The 19588-nt window shown below is 36.0% G+C and overlaps 1 protein-coding gene across 2 annotated transcripts; it reads right to left on the bottom strand.

The window, feature by feature from the left end:
* Positions 1-2362: 2362 nt before the first annotated feature.
* On the bottom strand, positions 2363-19490 carry LOC117147034 (ras-related protein Ral-a). 2 transcript variants are annotated; one of them, XM_033313727.1, is made up of 6 exons: positions 19236-19490; positions 7541-7720; positions 7323-7483; positions 6262-6436; positions 4953-5076; positions 3764-3850 (listed from the first exon to the last, which is right to left on the bottom strand). In XM_033313727.1, the coding sequence occupies exons 2-5, from the start codon at positions 7691-7693 to the stop codon at positions 4960-4962; spliced, it is 606 nt and encodes a 201-aa protein (XP_033169618.1). In that variant the 5' UTR covers positions 7694-7720; positions 19236-19490; the 3' UTR covers positions 3764-3850; positions 4953-4959. The 2 variants fall into 2 exon arrangements, with proteins under 2 accessions (XP_033169619.1, XP_033169618.1); XM_033313728.1 differs by lacking the exon at positions 4953-5076 and having other exon boundaries at positions 2363-3850.
* Positions 19491-19588: the final 98 nt, after the last annotated feature.

The following is a 19588-nucleotide window of genomic DNA, read 5'->3' on the forward strand; positions in this document are numbered from 1 at the left end:
AAAACTGTATATCATCTAACTATATATTTGTATACGCGAACTAAAGTGCGCAGGTTATGTATCGTGAAATTTTCCATATTTTTTGTAAATACTTAAAAAAGAACAAGCCTTACGTTTTTCTGTCATCACGGGGGACTTATAGTTTTTTTTAAGAACGATTTTTTCCACCAAAGGGACAGCAAATAAACAGTTATTTTCACACAAGAATGTTTTCTATAAAAGAAGAGGAGCAAATAAATAATCTTACAAAATCGAAATCTATTGTCTAGAAATATATATATGTGTGTGGATCGTATGTGTAAATGTGTTTGAATGTAAAATGCTTTAGTCACATAAGTTGAAAGAGAAAATTGAAATAACTATATAGAATTACATGCCTGTGTGTGTCACTCGATTTCTGTTACTAATCATAAAAGAAAATGTAAAAAAATAATAATACAAACACAAAAATTTGAACTTTAAAACTAGCTTTTATGTTATCTAATTTATGTTTTTTTTTCGTTGTATTAACTAAAAACCACTGAAAATGCGTTTTCTGATTTTTTTTTAAATTATCCTTTGTAAGTAGGCAAGTAACAAATGCATAATATTTTTTTGTGTAATTTTTACTAAACAAAAATCAAGCATGGAAACAGCAAACAACAAAACGATTTCATTTTAGATATTTAAGCATAACTTAACTAATTATTAATGATTAAATAAATTTTTTCTTTAAGTTAAAATCAAATCGGGAGTATTGCAAATCATAATTATCATTAATCCTTACACACAACAAAAAAACCACACAAAAAATTAACAAAAAAACTATATTTATAGAGACAGCAACAAAAACAAGAAATGATTATAACAAAAACCGTAAAACAATTTCAAGCAAAAAGAAATCAAGAGAAATTCTTTTTAGCTATAAATGTAACTTGTAAAATTAATTTTAAACGAAATGCATACAAAAATAAACAAACAAAAAACAACAAAATCGTTAGATTATAGAAAGAAATAAAAAGCGTAAAAAAAGAATATATATAAAGAATGATATATATATATATATATAATATAAATGTAAATGTGTAAAGAAAACAGAAAATGCGTAAAAAAAAATAAAAGAGATTTCAAAGCAAAAATAACACGTTTCATTTCTGAATTTTTACAAAACACTACCGTGCTAAAGTCGTGACACGGCCAGAAGAATTCTGCGATTACCCATCTCTAGAACATAATATTAATGCTGTAAAAGGTACTGCTCACAATACCCTGTGTTAGTTTTGCAACGAAATTGGCCAAAACTCCAAATATGTAAATTCGTTTCTTGGATCAAAATTGATTTCACCCCAAAAATTCCCTCTACGAGTAACGGGTAAATAATAGCGCTGTTTTGTTTCATTCGATGCTACGATCTGACACCTGCTGAGCTTTCTGTTTGCCTGGTGTCCGAAACAAAAAAACGACTGACAAATAAGTCCCGGACGGCTGAAATTCGCACGAAATCGAAGAGGTTTCCGATTTTGAATACCAGACAAACAGAAATCCCAGTAGGAATCGGTTTTTATGCTTGAAGTAGAGATGCCCGCGTGTAACTGATTTTTTTGTCACGTTCCCAACAACCACATGGGATATTATAATTATTTCGTGCCTATCGTGACAAGTCGTGAAAGCGCATCTAGAACAATGCGACTGCGCATCTCTGATCTGCCTTTTGTTGTAAAGTAACGGTACTGCTCCTTAGAGCTTGTTTCCTATTGGACACAATGCAAATGACAGCCATCATGAAAAATATCAGCTGTTTTGTAAATTCCGGCGCGAGCAGGTGACACCTCTTGCTGTGTTTTCTGGTTGCCTGGTGCCTCCAGTCCAAAAATTTACCAATGTTAACTTCAATAACCGGATGTATAAGAAATATTTTAAATTAAAACTCAACCATTAGTTATTAGTAAAAGGAAAGAAATAAGTGCCGAAAGCAATTAAGCGAGTGTTAAAGGCAACAAATTAGAGTGTCTACGGGTTTAACAGCATCTAGAACAATGCGACTGCGCATCTCTGATCTGCCTTTTGTTGCAAAGTAACGGTATTGCTCCTTAGAACTTGTTTCCTATTGGACACAATGCAAATGTCAGCCATCATGAAAAATATCAGCTGTTTTGTAAATTCCGGCGCGAGCAGGTGACACCTCCTGCTGTGTTTTCTGGTTGCCTGGTTCCTGCAGTCCAAAAATTTACCATTACAAAACGGAGAAAATGGAATGGAATGGATATTTTGATTTTGAAGCAATGACAAGGAATTTCCGTAAATGGGCCAAAGATCAGTAAAATTCCATGACACTGTGCATACTTTTAGGCAGGCCCCACAAAGTATAATTAATTAGTCCTGCTTAGTTTTCATATTTTTCGTTTTATTTCTGAGTCAAGCTAAACGTACACTCCATCAATCGACATTTTTAACTCTCGTAATTGTAATTTTTATATTTATATACATGCATGTATATATTATAAAAAAAATGCGTCTGTTTGATTTTGTTTTGGATATTCGCATAAGTCTGTAAGGAGGATAAAACAAATGGTTGCGTGCTCTAACTGTGGTCGAGATTTCGTGTGTGTTGCACAAATTTTCACAGGGGAAACTAGGAATATGCCTCATACATACATACAAAAAGTGAACCAATCATCGCTTGATTGCATATATAACTTATATATTTAATAATAATAATTATCATAATAATAATAGCTTAAATATTACAATACAGAATGCAGTTATACAAAAGTACACAAAGAAGCAAATCAATCGGGAGTAATTGCTAAACATACATACATACATATATTGGATGTGTTCCAGGGCAAAGAAAATAACTGTTCGTAAAGGAAAGTCTCCAAAGCTTTTCAGAAACGTTAGTGTATCATTCCTCATTGGTTTTTTGTTGTTTATAAATCCCTACACATTTGCTTTCGGTTTAGAAAATTACAAAAATTGCATTAAAAATTTGTTTCGATTCACTTCGTTTACCATTAATAATTGGAGATATTTTTTGTTTTTCCCGTTTTCCTCTGTTGTTTCTTCGCTAGGATTTTAAGTGTTTCATACTTTAAACTATTTAATATATATATTTAAATATATATTTAGATATATTTATAAAAAGCTTTTCTGTGTGGTTTCTTGTTGGTTTGTGTGGTTTGCATTTTGCTATTAAACTTTAAAATATTACAAAAAAATGTATGCGTATATATAATTAAACAAGAGAAATATCTGTAGCAAGTTTTAAATTGCATAATTATTATGGGCTTCTTTAGGTGTCTACGATTGATTATATTTAATATGTTTAAGCTTTAGCTTCAGCTTTAGGTTTTAGTTTTAACATTTTATTATACGGGGGCAACACAAACATCGATAATTCAAAAAAAGTAACTAAAAATAAACGACAGAATTCGTAAGTTGCCTGTCTGTGTGCTTTTCTTTTGATTTTTTCGAAAAAAATTTGTTGCCTAAATCATATATATATATTTATGTATATTACAATGCAAGTTAACATGGATTATGGATTGGAGTTCTGAGTGTGGCAAATAGTATTAATATCTGTTGCTGTTCGTATGTGTACTGGTGTTCTCAAAGTTCATTAAATTGTATTAACATATGGTTCTGTTCGCCATATCCTATCCTGTGTGTTGGTGTTATCCGTGTGGCCGTTGTTGTGTTCCAAGTTGTTGCTGCTGCAGTTGTTTGTTGTTCATCGTATGGTTGTTGTCCGTTGTTGTTATTCATCCTACAGCAGTTGGCAGCAATGAGAGTTGGGCTTCGGCGGCTGTTTCACGTCCGTCTGACGTTGTTTTTTACGCGATGAAATATCCCTGATTAGATCATAAAATACCTAGACGCATACAAAGAATTTATTAGTATCTCATTTTGTGCAGCATTTGATCCTTATAATTATTTTTCAGGTAGTGGGGTTAAATCGTTTTTCTATAAATACAGAAATTTTGAAAAGTAGCTATAACCAAAGTAGAAAAGATCAATACGAAAGCAAACTTTAAATAGTGCCTTAAACTACCTTTATTCACCAGAGAACCGGCTTCTCACAAGCGATACAAAGTTAGTTTCCGGACAAAATGGAAAATAAAATAATCATGGATTCTATAGTTTCCGTTGTATTTGCGGTTTGAAAAACCAAAAGAAAGTTTTTAAGAAATACGACAAAACCAATAAATGAAGTGTATATTTCAGGCAATTCCAACAGCAAATTCAAATGAACTGAAATGCTGTCAAGAATTCGAAACAATCTTGTTTGAAAAAATGTGTTGTGTTTTTGTATAAGCTTTATATAAGTATGTGTTTGTACAGATGTATGTAAGTATTCTTGTTTAAAGTGTTAGTGTCCATTGCAAAGTTATTTCGAAATATCCTCACTACAATCATATTTTGTGTTATAGAAAAGTAACTGATCTGAAAATCCTGTGTAAAAACCTAGCAGTCTCCTGGATTTTTTCCCTGTGTAAATATTTACACATTTATACAAAACGTATTTCATAAAGTCCATTAATAGTGAATATTACCCAATATGGCAGAAATGTAATACTATTCAATGATATTTGCATTACTATCGTTGTTTGTGCACCGCCAATCCAAATAATTTCTGTGTCAGTCTTATTGAGATGAAAAACTTTCACGTTAAAAGTGGCGTGTTTCACGGAAAACACCTCTTGTTTGTTAGTTTCATGTGTAGTGTTGGCCAACGTAAGAAATATGATACAAAAAAGCATATAATTAAATTCAACAAGCGGATGTGTTAGAAATATTCTAAAACTCAACCATTATCAAGTTATTAGTAAAAGGAAAGAAAAAAGTGCCGAAAGCAATAAAGCGAGGGTTAAAAGCAACAAATTAGAGTGTCTACGGGTTAAGTAGGTGTGTTCATATACTCAGATAGGATACATAATATAGATCGTATTTCATAGTGGAATAGTTGTATGCACCTAATGCCTAAAGTAGGGTACACTTAAGTCTCCGCTTCTTGCATCTATCTTTAGCACGCCCGCTCGTGGCTTTCGAATCTTCGCTTTTTCGTGATCTTATTTCGCGCATCAAATCAAAAAATACCTGTAATTGTGGATTGGGAATAAAGTCATATACAAAGTCAGCATCAGAGTCAATTAGTATTCGCAAATTATTACATATATAAATTAAGATGATCAAGGACCGAACCAACATAATTACAAACGCACACATCCTTTGTTCCTTTCCGACAAAGAACTATTAGCTTTTGGCAATTGTCAACAAGACTATGGAATTAAACCAAAATAAAACATATTTGTTAAGGGCAACAACGTTGAAAGCATGGTAACTTGGGCTACGATATTTGGCAGTGCGTTTATATGATGTAGCTGTGTGAATATTTGTGTGTGGTTCGCTGTGTATTTGTGCTAAGGTAGCTAACAAATTGTATGGTCTAAGAAAACTATGAATTCATTCGTTGGAAGAGTATGCTTGAACTATTGGAATCCTAGTTCATTAGATAAAATTACAAATAATATAATTGGGACTTAGTTCCTTTGGTTCCCATTACAATATAATTTTTCATTCGGTTTCCTCATTAGATTTTTATATTTTTAAATGACACAACACAACTGCTCAGGCGAATTTTCAATGGCATTGTTATCTGAACGACGCCCCTTATCATTCATAATTTAAAACGCTAGAAATGAGGGTGTGCAACTATAGAAATAGATTGTATGTAGAGAGGAAATGGCAAAGAACAAGCTTTGAGTTTGGATAAGCCCTATAATATTTCAAATTTAAATTTCAACAATTTCAAAGAAACTAATTGTGTTTATGAGCCGTATTCAATTATATTTGTTTTTACGAAATCATCGCCTAATAGTAAATAAATGCCCCTTAACTCACAAAAACTCTTCATTGAATGAATGTGGATTTTTCTTATCACTGTGTCTCTATAAAATGAAACTTGAACAACTTGATAAGCAAACACCACTATAAACTGGCGAGAGCATTCTCAACTAGGCTCAGTGATGTTCTCGTTCGTAAGTGAAACAAAGGAAAACAAATCACATTTAATAAACTATGTATGAAAACTAGTTAAACAAAAAACCGTGTGCAGTTTTCGTTTGTTCGATAAACATTTTAGCTTGCCAATTTCCAAAGAGTTTTCATTTTTTTTTTCGTGGACAGATGGATCGTATCGGTGGTTTTGTGGTTGGGCGAGTTGGCCACTAATCCTCTGAAGTGATGGAGCCAACTCATCTCGGCGGGATCTACACCACTCACCTTGTCCACATTTTCGCGGGTTTTAGCCGAGGTCTCCACATAGGGCACCGCCCACTGCTGCGCCCTCAGCTGGCACTCGCTCAGCGGCACCTTGCGCTTATCATTCAGATCGCACTTGTTGCCCACCAGCAGGAACGGTATGCTCTCGTCATTCTTTACTCGCAAGATCTGTTCTCTGAAAATAGCAACAACAACAGCAAACGTTTCGTTAATATTATGGCATTCAATATACTTTCCGCCCAACGGATTTGCCAATGTAGAAGTAAATACCTTGACAACACTAATGGATAGATAAGCGCACTTATCACCACTTCGATAGAAGTGACTCAGTTCGTGTGTCACTCCACTTAGAAGCCAGAGCGCCAAGCAGATATATTTATGTAAACACACTGACAGTGGACAGGCGGACGCATAAATAGTAGGGATCGAATAAATACGGATATACATATCTATTTCCCAGGCCAGTCACACCCTGTCCTCTGCCGACGTCTAATAACAATTTTCTAGCCGTATTTATGTGCCCGCAGCAATATTAAGTTGCCAAGTTTGAATACTCAATTAGGTCGATGGAAAAGGGGCGCTTTAGGTGGGAGTTATGGCAACGAAGTAGCATATTCATCGGTCGAATTAACGGTAGTAGGCACATGATATGGCATACTAAAAGCAGGACTATCAACTTCGGTGCCTGATGTGGCATTCATAGGGGTTGAGATAGTAAATAGTTTTGAATAAAAAGTAATACAAACAATATTGCGTACCAAGTAATGAATAAAGATTAATTACACATCGCACAAAAGAAGAGGAAGCTGAACTGAACTGAACAACTTGCATGACTAATTAGCACCACAGAATAATAAAAGATGGAAAAAACTGAAAAGCTTGTGTGCAAAATAAAACCGCGACACTTGTCAGCCTGAGAGGAAAGCAAAACGCGAGACTCTCGAGAGACCTCAGGAAAATGTAAAAGAAAAAAAAATGCCGGGGGCAATGGTGGCAATGCGGGAGAGCTAAGGGGGGAGGGGGTGGTAAATTGCGCCCAGAGAACCGCTTGACACACTCACCTGAATTCCTGGGTTGCCTGGAAGCTTTCGTCGTCTGTGATGGAGAAGACGCAGAGGAAACCCTCGCCGCTGCGAAAGTAGTTATCTCTGATGGCGGCATAATCCTCCTGGCCAGCCGTATCCAATATATCTATTTGTACTTCCTCGCCGTCCAGCACAACCTATGGGTGATTCGAATGAGATCACATGGATACGCAAGACGTGGGTGGGGTACTCACCTTTTTCCTATAGCTATCGGCCTTGGTGGGCTCGTAGTCCTCGACGAACTCATCGTACATGAACTGCAGTGTGAGGGCGGACTTTCCCACGCCGCCACTGCCCACCATGATGACCTTGTGGAGCGCCGGTCCGGCTGTCGGCTTCTTGCTCATGATGGCGGGATCACTCACTCGCTGTATCTGTATGTAAGTGAGGGGATATACGAAATAAATAACTAATTAAATAAATCGCTGCTTCCTGTTTGAGCAGTCAGCTGGGGCCAAAAACAGCGAAATGTACGCATATTTCTCCTTGTCACATATGCGGCTGCAGTTCACTTATGTACATACATAGGTATGTACTCGTAAAAGGTGCGATTGGTTTTATGTAAATGGCAAGTTATGAATGGACAACGGCGAAAGAAAGTACGATCGTATTTGTGTTACCCCGAATAAGATTCCAGCTGTCAACTTAAGAGTCGGCTCACAGGTTTGCTGATTGTTATTGCCTCGGCTTTTCAGCTTTTTAGCTTTTCTCGGGGTTACGTAACAAACGAAGGCAATAGGAAAAGCCGTCAATAATTCGACAAAGTACTTCGTACACTTTCAATGCTCTAGCATTTGTGGATAGCTTTCCATACACATATATGTATATTTATGACGTATATAGATTATAAATTGGTTAGCATGAAACCGCAAGTTGGCTCACTGCTTACGCATAGGGTATCCCATCTTCGACTTGAAAATTGCACACTTTCTGCCTTGTTTCTTTCGCTTGGTTCGAGTCGCAAATGAAGCATAAAATGAAAAGTTCATTGAACTATTTACACATGGCGAAGCGGGGCAACAACGGCAACATAAAGGCCAACATACAGCAGCAGCATAATGCAGACCGGGCCGAAATGACTCTCGGGTTTTGTTTGGCCTTTTTTTTTTCTTTTTTTTGTAGCCGTAGCTGCAATTAGCCTTTTGTGACCATTCCCCAGCCCGTTTTTATTTGCTCACTGCGTCATCGATTGCAGTAAATTGAGGAATTGAATACGACGCATTGGGGGAATATATTCTCCATAAATGAGCCAAATCGAAATCGAGACACACGTGGCCATTTGGCAGTTGGCCAATTTCCATTCAAGAGTTCAACCATTCAGACTGATTTCTCACTTTAGTTTGCTTTTGCCCTCGAGCTTAACGTTGATGATTAATCCGCATTTGGATCAGGGTTTCTAAGTATTTAAGTTACCAAAATAACCACAACGGTTGTCAGAAGACAAACACAAACCGCATTGAGTTCACTGAAATGCAACTGAGTTGAAATCATTTTCCACGCTTGTTACCCGAGATAACTTAGCTGCCTTTTCATGGTTAAAACCGAAATAATAAATCCCAGAATAAATGAGCTAGTTGTGAACCTGTGCCAGCTAAATTGTCAAGATGGTAAAGGGTATTTAACAATGTAGCCAATTCCCTTTAGCTCTATTTCTTCCTCCTTTTCCATTTTTTTTTTTTTTTTTATTTTGCTTTTCTAGCTGCCATTCAGTTTGACGCGGCGGTGGAAAAGTGGAAAATTGAATGGAAAGCGGGCAGGCAGCTGCGTATGTCGAATGAATCTGGAGGCAACAAGTAAGTCAGCCAAATGAAACAACGGCCAACGATTGTCAGTCAGTCAACCAGTTGGGCCGCCACTGCGTATGAGTAATCAACGTTAGAGCTGCACGTCAATCAATTTTTTACTCGAGAGAGCGCAAATAAAAGGCTTAAAATTGGACGGCGAAAAACTTCCCACACCCATGCTGAGTCAATTGAATTGTCAAGGAGGATTGTTGGCCAATTGCTAACAGCAACAGCACCTGGGAAATAACGCCGGCGAACTTGTTTAATTGCATATTACTCATACGCAACGTTGCGCGAGCTTGACAACGCCAAGGTATTGGTGGCCGAAAAGTTGGGCATTTTTATAAAAATATATCGCAAAAATACGGCACAGCTACTACGAATTCATAATATTATGGAGCACATATAATCGATGATTCCAATACTATTTTCAGCCACAACTTTACGGTCTTATAGACGGAAAGCGCACTTTTCCTAAAATTAACATTATGGCCAAGAATTGTGCATTCCAAAACTATTTATGGCCAGCAAAGGAGAAAAAATTGAAAAGTTACTGCTAGGAATCTACCATATCCAATTGAAATATGGCCGTTCGATTTGAAATCAATTTTCCTGCGTCGAAAAAAAGTTGACTCGAAGCTAACCGTCTAGTTAAACGAGATATGGCTCCCATGGCTAAGTTACCGGTTATGAAAACCAATTGAAGAACCCGAAGTTATCATATGACGTGAACCGATGATTTCCCAATAGTTCCCCCCAACTTTATCTACATTTGATCTATTGCTCTTATTGTTGTTCCTGAAATTCAACTTCGTGCACTTGCCATTAGCAAATAAAAATGTTTGCCTGTCTGGGGGAAAACAAGCAAAGGTTTTGTGGTGATTCTGCCGATTAGATTATGTGCCGATTTGGCATTTGGATTGTGAAATAAATATAATTAGCCCATATCGTAAAAACCAATTTAATTGTCATAATAAAAGGAAAAACAAAGCTGCATAGAATTTTTAGTTTTTTATGGCTGGCATTAAAAAGATTTTCCCAACCCCCAATTAAAGGCGGGCAAAAAATAGAACGGATTGAAGAATAAAAGTACCAAAATTGTATACTTGTGTGTACTATATGAATATATCCAAGCATTTTGCGTCTAATTTCTGCGCTTTGTGGAAATTTCATTTGTTACCTATTGGTGAAAATAATACAACTTGCCATGACGTCGGCGTTTAGTTGTTTATACTAGTAGTACACCACCCCTGCAAAAGCCACCCAGCTTTGTGCATAAATTAACCAAAATTCTTGTTTGGACTTTAAACAAAAACGGAATATAGCTGCTTCTATTTGGTGTGTCAATAATAGTAGTCCCTAGCACCTGTGGGCAATGTAAATTGGCAACTCCTATTTATAGAGTTTCCACCTTTAAAGATTTCCTTCAATAGTCCTACAAATGAATCTGCAGATTTCATATTGTAATGAACTCATTTCTCACTGTCAAATATTTGCACTTCAGGCAATCAAGCAGATGTGTATGTTATTTAAGCTTTTTGTTTTCATTATTAATCATTAAAAAAACGAATTCTGTTTAAATATACCATTTGATACTTGGGATTTGGCTTATACATTTTTCAACATATTCATGCCAGAGAATTTTTCATGTTACCATCCATATTTTCAAAAGCACACTTCAAATATTTGCTAAACACGGCATTTATCTTTCAGTACATCAAAGGCTAAAATGTTTGATTTTGAGTCTAGAATATCTTTTCACCTTTTCTCGCACGAACAAGCCACACACTGAAATACATTCATCGGCAACAATGTTTGCTTTTCCTTTCAAAATGTTTTTCCCTTACAATATAAACTACCTAATCGCGATTTGATACACTTTAGGTGAACTTTTCACCCGGACCAATTATTTGGTATGAATAATCGAACTGCTTGGCCGATATTTATTTGGTTCCAAGTGATTTTGAACAGACCCTAGAAGCCAGCGATCGAGCGAATTTATGAAGTTCTTTCGCATTTCTCTGATAGAGGTATATATGTATATATCTTATATATATATACAAAACCTCCCGGCTCCGTTGGGCGCCCGATTTGTTTATTACTCATATTATGGTTTCGCCTGTTTTGCCATTCGATTTCGATTTGATTTTTCCTTTGTTTTTCCGTTTATCCCCCCTTTTTATGTTATTTTTTGGTGGTGGGTTGCCAATGACGTCAGTTTTCAGCGTCTTCTCCTTCTGAGTTTAGTTTTTCGTGCCTTTTCATGGTGCTCGGCCACGGTTAGCTTTTATTTTTATTATTACAGACAAGCCTCTCCCATTGAATATGTGGGTAACTTTGAAATATGTTTCATAACTATCTTATCTACTTTACCAATCGCTTTTCTTTTTCAATGGATCAATCATGGAAACCATTAAACTGTAATCGAAATCCTTAAGAGAATCTATCGGTGTAGTATCACCTCTAACGCACGTTATCGAATGTTTACTGTACCTTTTTTCAACTATTTTTGTGGGTGGTTATCCAAGCATGATGTGTGGCATGTGCAACTCGAAGAGTTTAGTCTAATGCTTAAAGTGCACGAAAGTCTACGAGTTTACCGCTATTACCAGTTCCCACAAAACGGGCCTTTCGTGCCTTCTATGCTTCTTTGCTCTCTCCGTTCTTCTCTTTGCCACCCTCTATCCACCGCATCTGGCCTTTAGCACTGCCGTAGTTCCTTCGTTGGCATTATAACATTAGTGGGGGGAGGGTTGCTCTAATGACACCTAAAAGGGGTAAATACTCATACGATATGTACATATGTATATCAGGTGAGCAGTTTGGGGCCACCACTCCCATGTGATTTATAAAGATTTTCCAGTTTTTGGTGATGGTTTTTTTTGGCTCCTCCCCCATTTGAACATATGTAGATTTGGGTATCTTCAGATACTACCACTTTTTAATTGCTTTTTTTTGCGAATCGTTTTCCAGCTTTCGGATGCGTGTTGCGTGTGCTTCGTGAAATTCGTGTCAGAGTTCCATGTTTGCTCTGCTATATATTTTTTCTTTGTTTTGCTAGTTCCATTTTCCAGCCTAACTGTTAAATTAATGAATTTATTTTCAGTTGATTTCAGTTTACTGCGGGCCTTGCTGGCGTTGTTATGGCGTTATTGTTATTGTTGTTGGTTGACTGCCCCCATGTTGTTGTGGTTTGTTGGCTATAACCTTGAGGCGATTTCGTGGTTAACGAAGTAACAGTTAGTGCAGAGAGAAAAATGCCGTCGATCAAACCACAAATTACTAATAATAATTATAAAAAGACGAACAAATATTTATTATTAAATATTAAAATTTCCCGTTTTTCCCCTGATTAAAACAGCTTGCCGTATTTATAGACCGCTGAAAATCTTTATAAGACTATCCTACAAGTTTGTGGGCAACGCTGGAACGTTTTTTTATGGCCACAACTCACATGCCTCAAACCTAAAAATATTAAAAAAAAAAAAAATATATATATATATCCAACCAAAAAACCTATATATACAAATGAGCCACGCCCCCTATATTCTGCCAAGTTTGTTGCCCCTTTTTATGTGTTTCGATGCGCCATTGGCGGAATTTGCAAGCTCAAAGAAGCTGGGTTCGAAAAAATCGAATTTTTGAAATTTAAAAGCTGGAATCGTTTGCCCATTTTTTGCCCATGTTTGCCCACCAATTAGTTTTTTTTGCCCACGTCCAGTTTTTGAGATATGAATTTTCGAACAAGTTCGAAAATTTTCGAAGATCAAAAATTTCACTTTTTTCAAAATTTTTTTTTTTTAATCGCAATAACTTCGTTTGCCCACGTTTGCCCACCCTTTAGAATTTTGAAATTTTCAAAAATTTTCAAAGATCAAAAATTTCACTTTTTTCAATTTTTTTTTTTTAAATCGCAATAACATCGTTTGCCCACGTTTGCCCACCCTTTACAATTTTGAAAAAATTTATACTTTAGAAAATATAAGACATTCAAGTTTACCTAGGTGTCTTTGCCCATCCTTTGAAATTAATTTTTTTCGTTTGCCCACCCTTTAATATTACATTTTAACGTTTGCCCACCCTTCAAAATTATTTTTTTTCGTTTGCCCACTCTTAAAAATAAAAAATTTCGATTGCCCACCTCTTAAAACTAAATAATTTCGTTTGCCCATCCTTTAAAATTAGTTTATTTCGTTTGCCCACCCTTTAAAATTAGTTTTTTTCGTTTGCCCACCTTTCGAAATTAGTTTTTTTCGTTTGCCCACTCTTAAAAATAAAAAATTTCGATTGCCCACCTCTTAAAACTAAATAATTTCGTTTGCCCATCCTTTAAAATTAGTTTATTTCGTTTGCCCACCCTTTAAAATTAGTTTTTTTCGTTTGCCCACCTTTCGAAATTAGTTTTTTTCGTTTGCCCACTCTTAAAAATAAAAATTTCGATTGCCCACCTCTTAAAACTAAATAATTTCGTTTGCCCATCCTTTAAAATTAGTTTATTTCGTTTGCCCACCCTTTAAAATTAGTTTTTTTCGTTTGCCCACCTTTCGAAATTAGTTTTTTTCGTTTGCCCACTCTTAAAAATAAAAATTTCGATTGCCCACCTCTTAAAACTAAATAATTTCGTTTGCCCATCCTTTAAAATTAGTTTATTTCGTTTGCCCACCCTTTAAAATTAATTTTTTTCGTTTGCCCACCCTTTAAAATTTTTTTATAATGTTTGCCCATCGTTTAAACTTAGTTTTTTCGTTAGCCCACCTCTTTAAAATAAATATTTTCAGTTAAAAACGTTTTCCCACGCCTTAAAAATGTTTTTTTTTTCGATTTTCTACTTATAAGACCAAATTTGTACATATGTATGTAATAACTGTAAGTTGTGCCGCCAATTCACATATGTATCTTAGGATCGGCGGACAGAATCACTAATATTATATGATTATGATGAACGTACATACATAAGGAGATCGCAACCCGTTACACAGTTTTTTCTTTAATATTTATATAATATTAATCATTCGCTTACAATTTATAAATTTTTCTTAATCATTGATAAATTTCATGCAAGTGTTGATGAACATACATATGTATATATATATATATATATATATGTGTTCATCATAATCATATAATATTAGTGATTCTGTCCGCCGATCCTAAGATACATATGTGAATTGGCGGCACAACTTACAGTTATTACATACATATGTACAAATTTGGTCTTATAAGTAGAAAATCGAAAAAAAAAACATTTTTAAGGCGTGGGAAAACGTTTTTAACTGAAAATATTTATTTTAAAGAGGTGGGCTAACGAAAAAACTAAGTTTAAACGATGGGCAAACATTATAAAAAAATTTTAAAGGGTGGGCAAACGAAAAAAATTAATTTTAAAGGGTGGGCAAACGAAATAAACTAATTTTAAAGGATGGGCAAACGAAATTATTTAGTTTTAAGAGGTGGGCAATCGAAATTTTTATTTTTAAGAGTGGGCAAACGAAAAAAACTAATTTCGAAAGGTGGGCAAACGAAAAAAACTAATTTTAAAGGGTGGGCAAACGAAATAAACTAATTTTAAAGGATGGGCAAACGAAATTATTTAGTTTTAAGAGGTGGGCAATCGAAATTTTTTATTTTTAAGAGTGGGCAAACGAAAAAAAATAATTTTGAAGGGTGGGCAAACGTTAAAATGTAATATTAAAGGGTGGGCAAACGAAAAAAATTAATTTCAAAGGATGGGCAAAGACACCTAGGTAAACTTGAATGTCTTATATTTTCTAAAGTATAAATTTTTTCAAAATTGTAAAGGGTGGGCAAACGTGGGCAAACGATGTTATTGCGATTTAAAAAAAAAAAATTGAAAAAAGTGAAATTTTTGATCTTTGAAAATTTTCGAAAATTTCAAAATTCTAAAGGGTGGGCAAACGTGGGCAAACGAAGTTATTGCGATTAAAAAAAAAAAATTTTGAAAAAAGTGAAATTTTTGATCTTCGAAAATTTTCGAACTTGTTCGAAAATTCATATCTCAAAAACTGGACGTGGGCAAAAAAAACTAATTGGTGGGCAAACATGGGCAAAAAATGGGCAAACGATTCCAGCTTTTAAATTTCAAAAATTCGATTTTTCCGAACCCAGCTTCATTGAGCTGAATTTGCAACCAAGTGCAGCGCTTTCTTGTCGCCGCTTTTCGCTTGTATTTAAGTTCATTTGCACTTTTTGTGCTGCATTCTGCAAAAGCGGAGAGGCGTGATTTTGTGTAACTTCCGCACAAGATTAAGTTCAATAAACCGCCACATGTGCGGAAAAAGAAGCGAAATGCACGCATATTATTCGCTCATCTTGCTCCCGTCTATTTTCCTCAACTTGTCATCGCAACTTCTTGGACTTTGTGTGGGAATTTTGGCTTTCAGTCTTTTCATTCTGTTTCTTTTTTTTTTGTTTCTGTGCTTTTTTGTACATCATTAAATGCAGGTCTGAGATGGTTGGAAGAGTAGAAGAGCACAACAACGGAGCACAGAGTGCATTAATCAAGCAGCAGAAGAAATCCCAGCAAGTGAACTTTTCTTACTTCATTGAGGAGATAGCTGCCATTCCTCCGTTAGATCAGTTCAATGCACTTTTGCGATTAGGGCAAATCACACTGACACAAAACCCATACACATGCATATGTATAAAACGTGGAACGAAAGGCATCTACATCCGAAAACCGAGCTCATTACTCGACTCTTGTATGATTGCCAAGCGAATCGATTACGAAAATATATCTTATTGGAATGCAATATTTTTCGACTGAGTCACAAAATATACGTATTTAAATCTGAGGCATTTAATCGACGCTCAGTCGCGTGCAAAGCTGTCAATGTCAAGTTTAAAATTCGCGTTTACAGAATCAAAATATTTATACATCATTTCAGGCAAATATATTTTAAGTGAAGTTTGATAGTGAGCTCTAGTATTTTATCTTTGTAATTGGGCATAATACAAACATTTATAAACATTGTTGCATTTCAAGGACTTAAATGTATAGTATGTATAGTATAGTATGTATGTATAGTGTTGATCAGTTGATATTTATCAGTATAGTATTGAAAAACAGTATTGATACTACTGAAAATATTTCTAGATACTTTTCCAGCGTTATTCTCGCGATATTCAAATGGTTTCTGCGGCCCTGACTCTTTGAACTTTTGTACATTTTCACTTAGCCTGAGAAAGTGTTGGGTAAAACTTGTTCATTTGATGTACATTTGTTACAACTTTCTTTGGACAAGTCGAGGAAAACTTGTCAAGCGAACTGCGTGGCTCAGACTCATTTACAAAGTGTTTTATTTGGCCGAGCAAGTTTGATCTGCCTTTGCAGATAGCGATACCCATACCTATATAGTGTACACAAAACAAAAAAAAAACTAAAAACTTAATTCACACCGAGTGGTATATAAAAAATAGGTACATATATGTACGAACAATGCGTGGGAAGTGTTTTCTGAAGCGAGGAGAGCATAATTAAAACCTAGGCATAGTCAGCTGTGATAAAAGATCTTGAAATGCGATGGAGCAACAACAAGAGCCATGGGGAACACTTGAGAACCTGGGCATAAAACAAATAAAACCTGTATAAGGTAGAAATGTGTGTCGGAGAACTTTGGAGATGCTGATACGATGATGTAACAAACTAAAGTCAGCTAACAAATATGTGATTGCGCGCGCGACTTTGTCAAGAATCGTTTGTTGGAAGAACTCTCAAGATTTTCAAATGTTAAATGCTTTACAAACGGATATCGTAGATCGGTAACGGGCGATAAATCATTTAATTGGAAAATAACAAAGTCATTACACGTGTTTAATGCACAATTCATTGATAATCAGATATATAAAACGTATTTTGAAGACGTTCGGTAGTCATAAAATCGCGAATTATTTGGCCATTATGGACCATTATCATCAAGTGTGTATAACTTCTGCATTAGGCCAACATTATTATTCGTAGAAAACAAACTTTAATGTGGCCATAATAGACTTGGCCTAGAAGAAACATAGAAATAGAACCCATTTCCCTGATTTGTCTCCCTTGACCAAACTCCATTAGAAGTGAAATTAGAGCAAATCACAGCTTGATGGCTATAAATTAGGCTAAGTTGGCCGACTTGCGCTATCTTCTCCCTTCTGGCCAAGTTAGCAAACATGCCGGAGATGCCGAACAAAAGATGAGAAAAATACATATATACAAAAACTGTGTCACTGCGAAAGATCGTGAAGATTATGAGTCAGTGTTTTTAACTCGTGCGCTACTCCCCTCTATTGTTAATCTATTCTCGCCTGCCAGAGAATTATATTTGAAAAGGTCAGAGGTGAAACAGCTAACAAATTGCTCGGCTATATCTTGCAAGTAATGTAAGATTTTGTTTACACTTTTGATAACGATTTGATTTCTCTGGAATATGAATGGCTCATATCTACAGTACGATCTGGAATCAAAACTGGTTTCGCATTTTGTAAATAATAAGGCAAACTACACAAAGAGCAGTTATTGATTTAAGCACTCAGTTTTAAAGGAACTGAGAACACATTTTTCACTTCCCCCGTCCGCTTTTCGTTATATTGGTGAGAGCTTTTAACGCCCCTTGGCAACCAAACAAACAAATAATTAGGAAATGTTGGTGTAGAGGGTCAACACATACGATTAAGAACAAATTGTTCGGAAATCATTTGGATGTGAGTGAGTCATAGTTAAATTAAATTATTCAATTTAAAACAAGCTGGCACTCAAATTGATCTTGAACTTGAGCTTAATTAGAAACAGTAAAACCATTTTTCTATGTCACGTTTTTCAGTTTTCGTCATTTGCTTCAACGTGTTCGATAAAAAGATGGAACATTCGGATGCGGATAAAATTGAAGCGGATTTACTAACGATGACCATCATGATGATCTAACGCTAATGTCAAAATGGTTCTCCGATTAGCAACAGAACCCGAAAATCGGCACGTTCGTGGAGATAATGAGAAATGGGGAAAGGGAAAGATGGTAGCGGAAAACGGGTCACTGTGAGAAAATAACGCCTCAGAGCGAATGCCATCAAAAGTGATCTCACAAAATAACAGAGATTAAAACCAGACACCGTTTCTGCGAATTTTCTTGCATTTCAAACGCGACAACTTTCGAGTGCCGAAGAAGGTTCTTAGAAATTCGAAATATGTGATTAATCAAGAAATGGGCTTAATAAACTGGTAATTTTAAGTAAAAAAAACTCAACTGTATTTAACTGTTGATTAAATAATATTTGTATAATGTTAAATTATTACTAATACTTGCGAAAATTCGGAAAATGTTATTTAGAGCGGCGTAAACGAGATCCCAAAGCGGAATTGGGATAAAGAGAGGTTTAAAAAGCAAAGGGGCGATGGGGGCGTGTGCGTGCGTGCGTGTGTGTGTGTGTTTGTGTGTATGAGTCAACGCGCAAAATGCGGGCGGCGACTGCACCTTGCACACCCCGCAAAAAGAGAGGGCGATAAAGCTGGAGAGTGTGGCAGCGAGAGCGAGAGAGAATAAGGTCAAGCGGGGTGCGGCAACAAATATTTCTGCTGATAGCCGTTGATAAAAGGCTCTCTCCGCCCTTCTTCCTTTCTTTCTCTCTCTCTCTCTCGCGCTCTCCCTGTGCTCATCAGTCCGCTCCCTTCCTTTATTTTGCTGAATGGAGCACACACACAAAAATGCCAAGCGCAATGCCTTTTATTTAGTTTACATTTAAATATTCAACAAAGCAAATAGCAGCAGAAAGATTTCACTTCTGAGTTTTTTTTTACCTCTTGCTTTGCTCACACACATATACACACACACACACACACATCCACTTTCTTCGACGTCGACTGCAACGCCGGCAGCGGCGCCTTTTGGCGGCTTTTACAAATTTTGTTTATGAAACAAAAAACCCCTGTGCATATTCCTTTCTGGGATTTCATCGGTGTATACACCCAGACAAAAAGAAAGCATCTTTCCACACGGCAGACATCATGAAGAACAACATACGAAATATGCGTAATCACTCTAAAATGCTTTAGCTGTAAATGCTTTTGCTTCTCTTTCCTCCTTTTTGCGTACTTCGTTTTCTTCCTTACTTTTTATTGTATTTTGCGCGTCCGCTTTGGCCTGTCGCTTCGTTTGTTGTTGCTTTGCTGTGTTATCTCGCACTTGATGCACTAAACTAAACAAAAAATTTACAGGCGCGATCGGAGAATCGGCAACTGATGAATTAACAGGATCGGAACGCAACAGTAAATTGGCTGCTTTTCGGTTTCTCTTCTCGTTCGCCGCACACCGCAATTAAAGTTCCGCTGGTATTGCTTGCTTGAAAGAAACTAGTGTGAAAGTGGAAAAATACCACAGAGGTGCACCAATGTGACCGCTCTGCCATCGTTCAATTATACCAAGCTCAAACATCACTAAAAATAACACAAAAATACCAATGAGT

Source organism: Drosophila mauritiana, chromosome X (genome assembly GCF_004382145.1).
Source record: "Drosophila mauritiana strain mau12 chromosome X, ASM438214v1, whole genome shotgun sequence".
NCBI lineage: Eukaryota > Metazoa > Arthropoda > Insecta > Diptera > Drosophilidae > Drosophila > Drosophila mauritiana.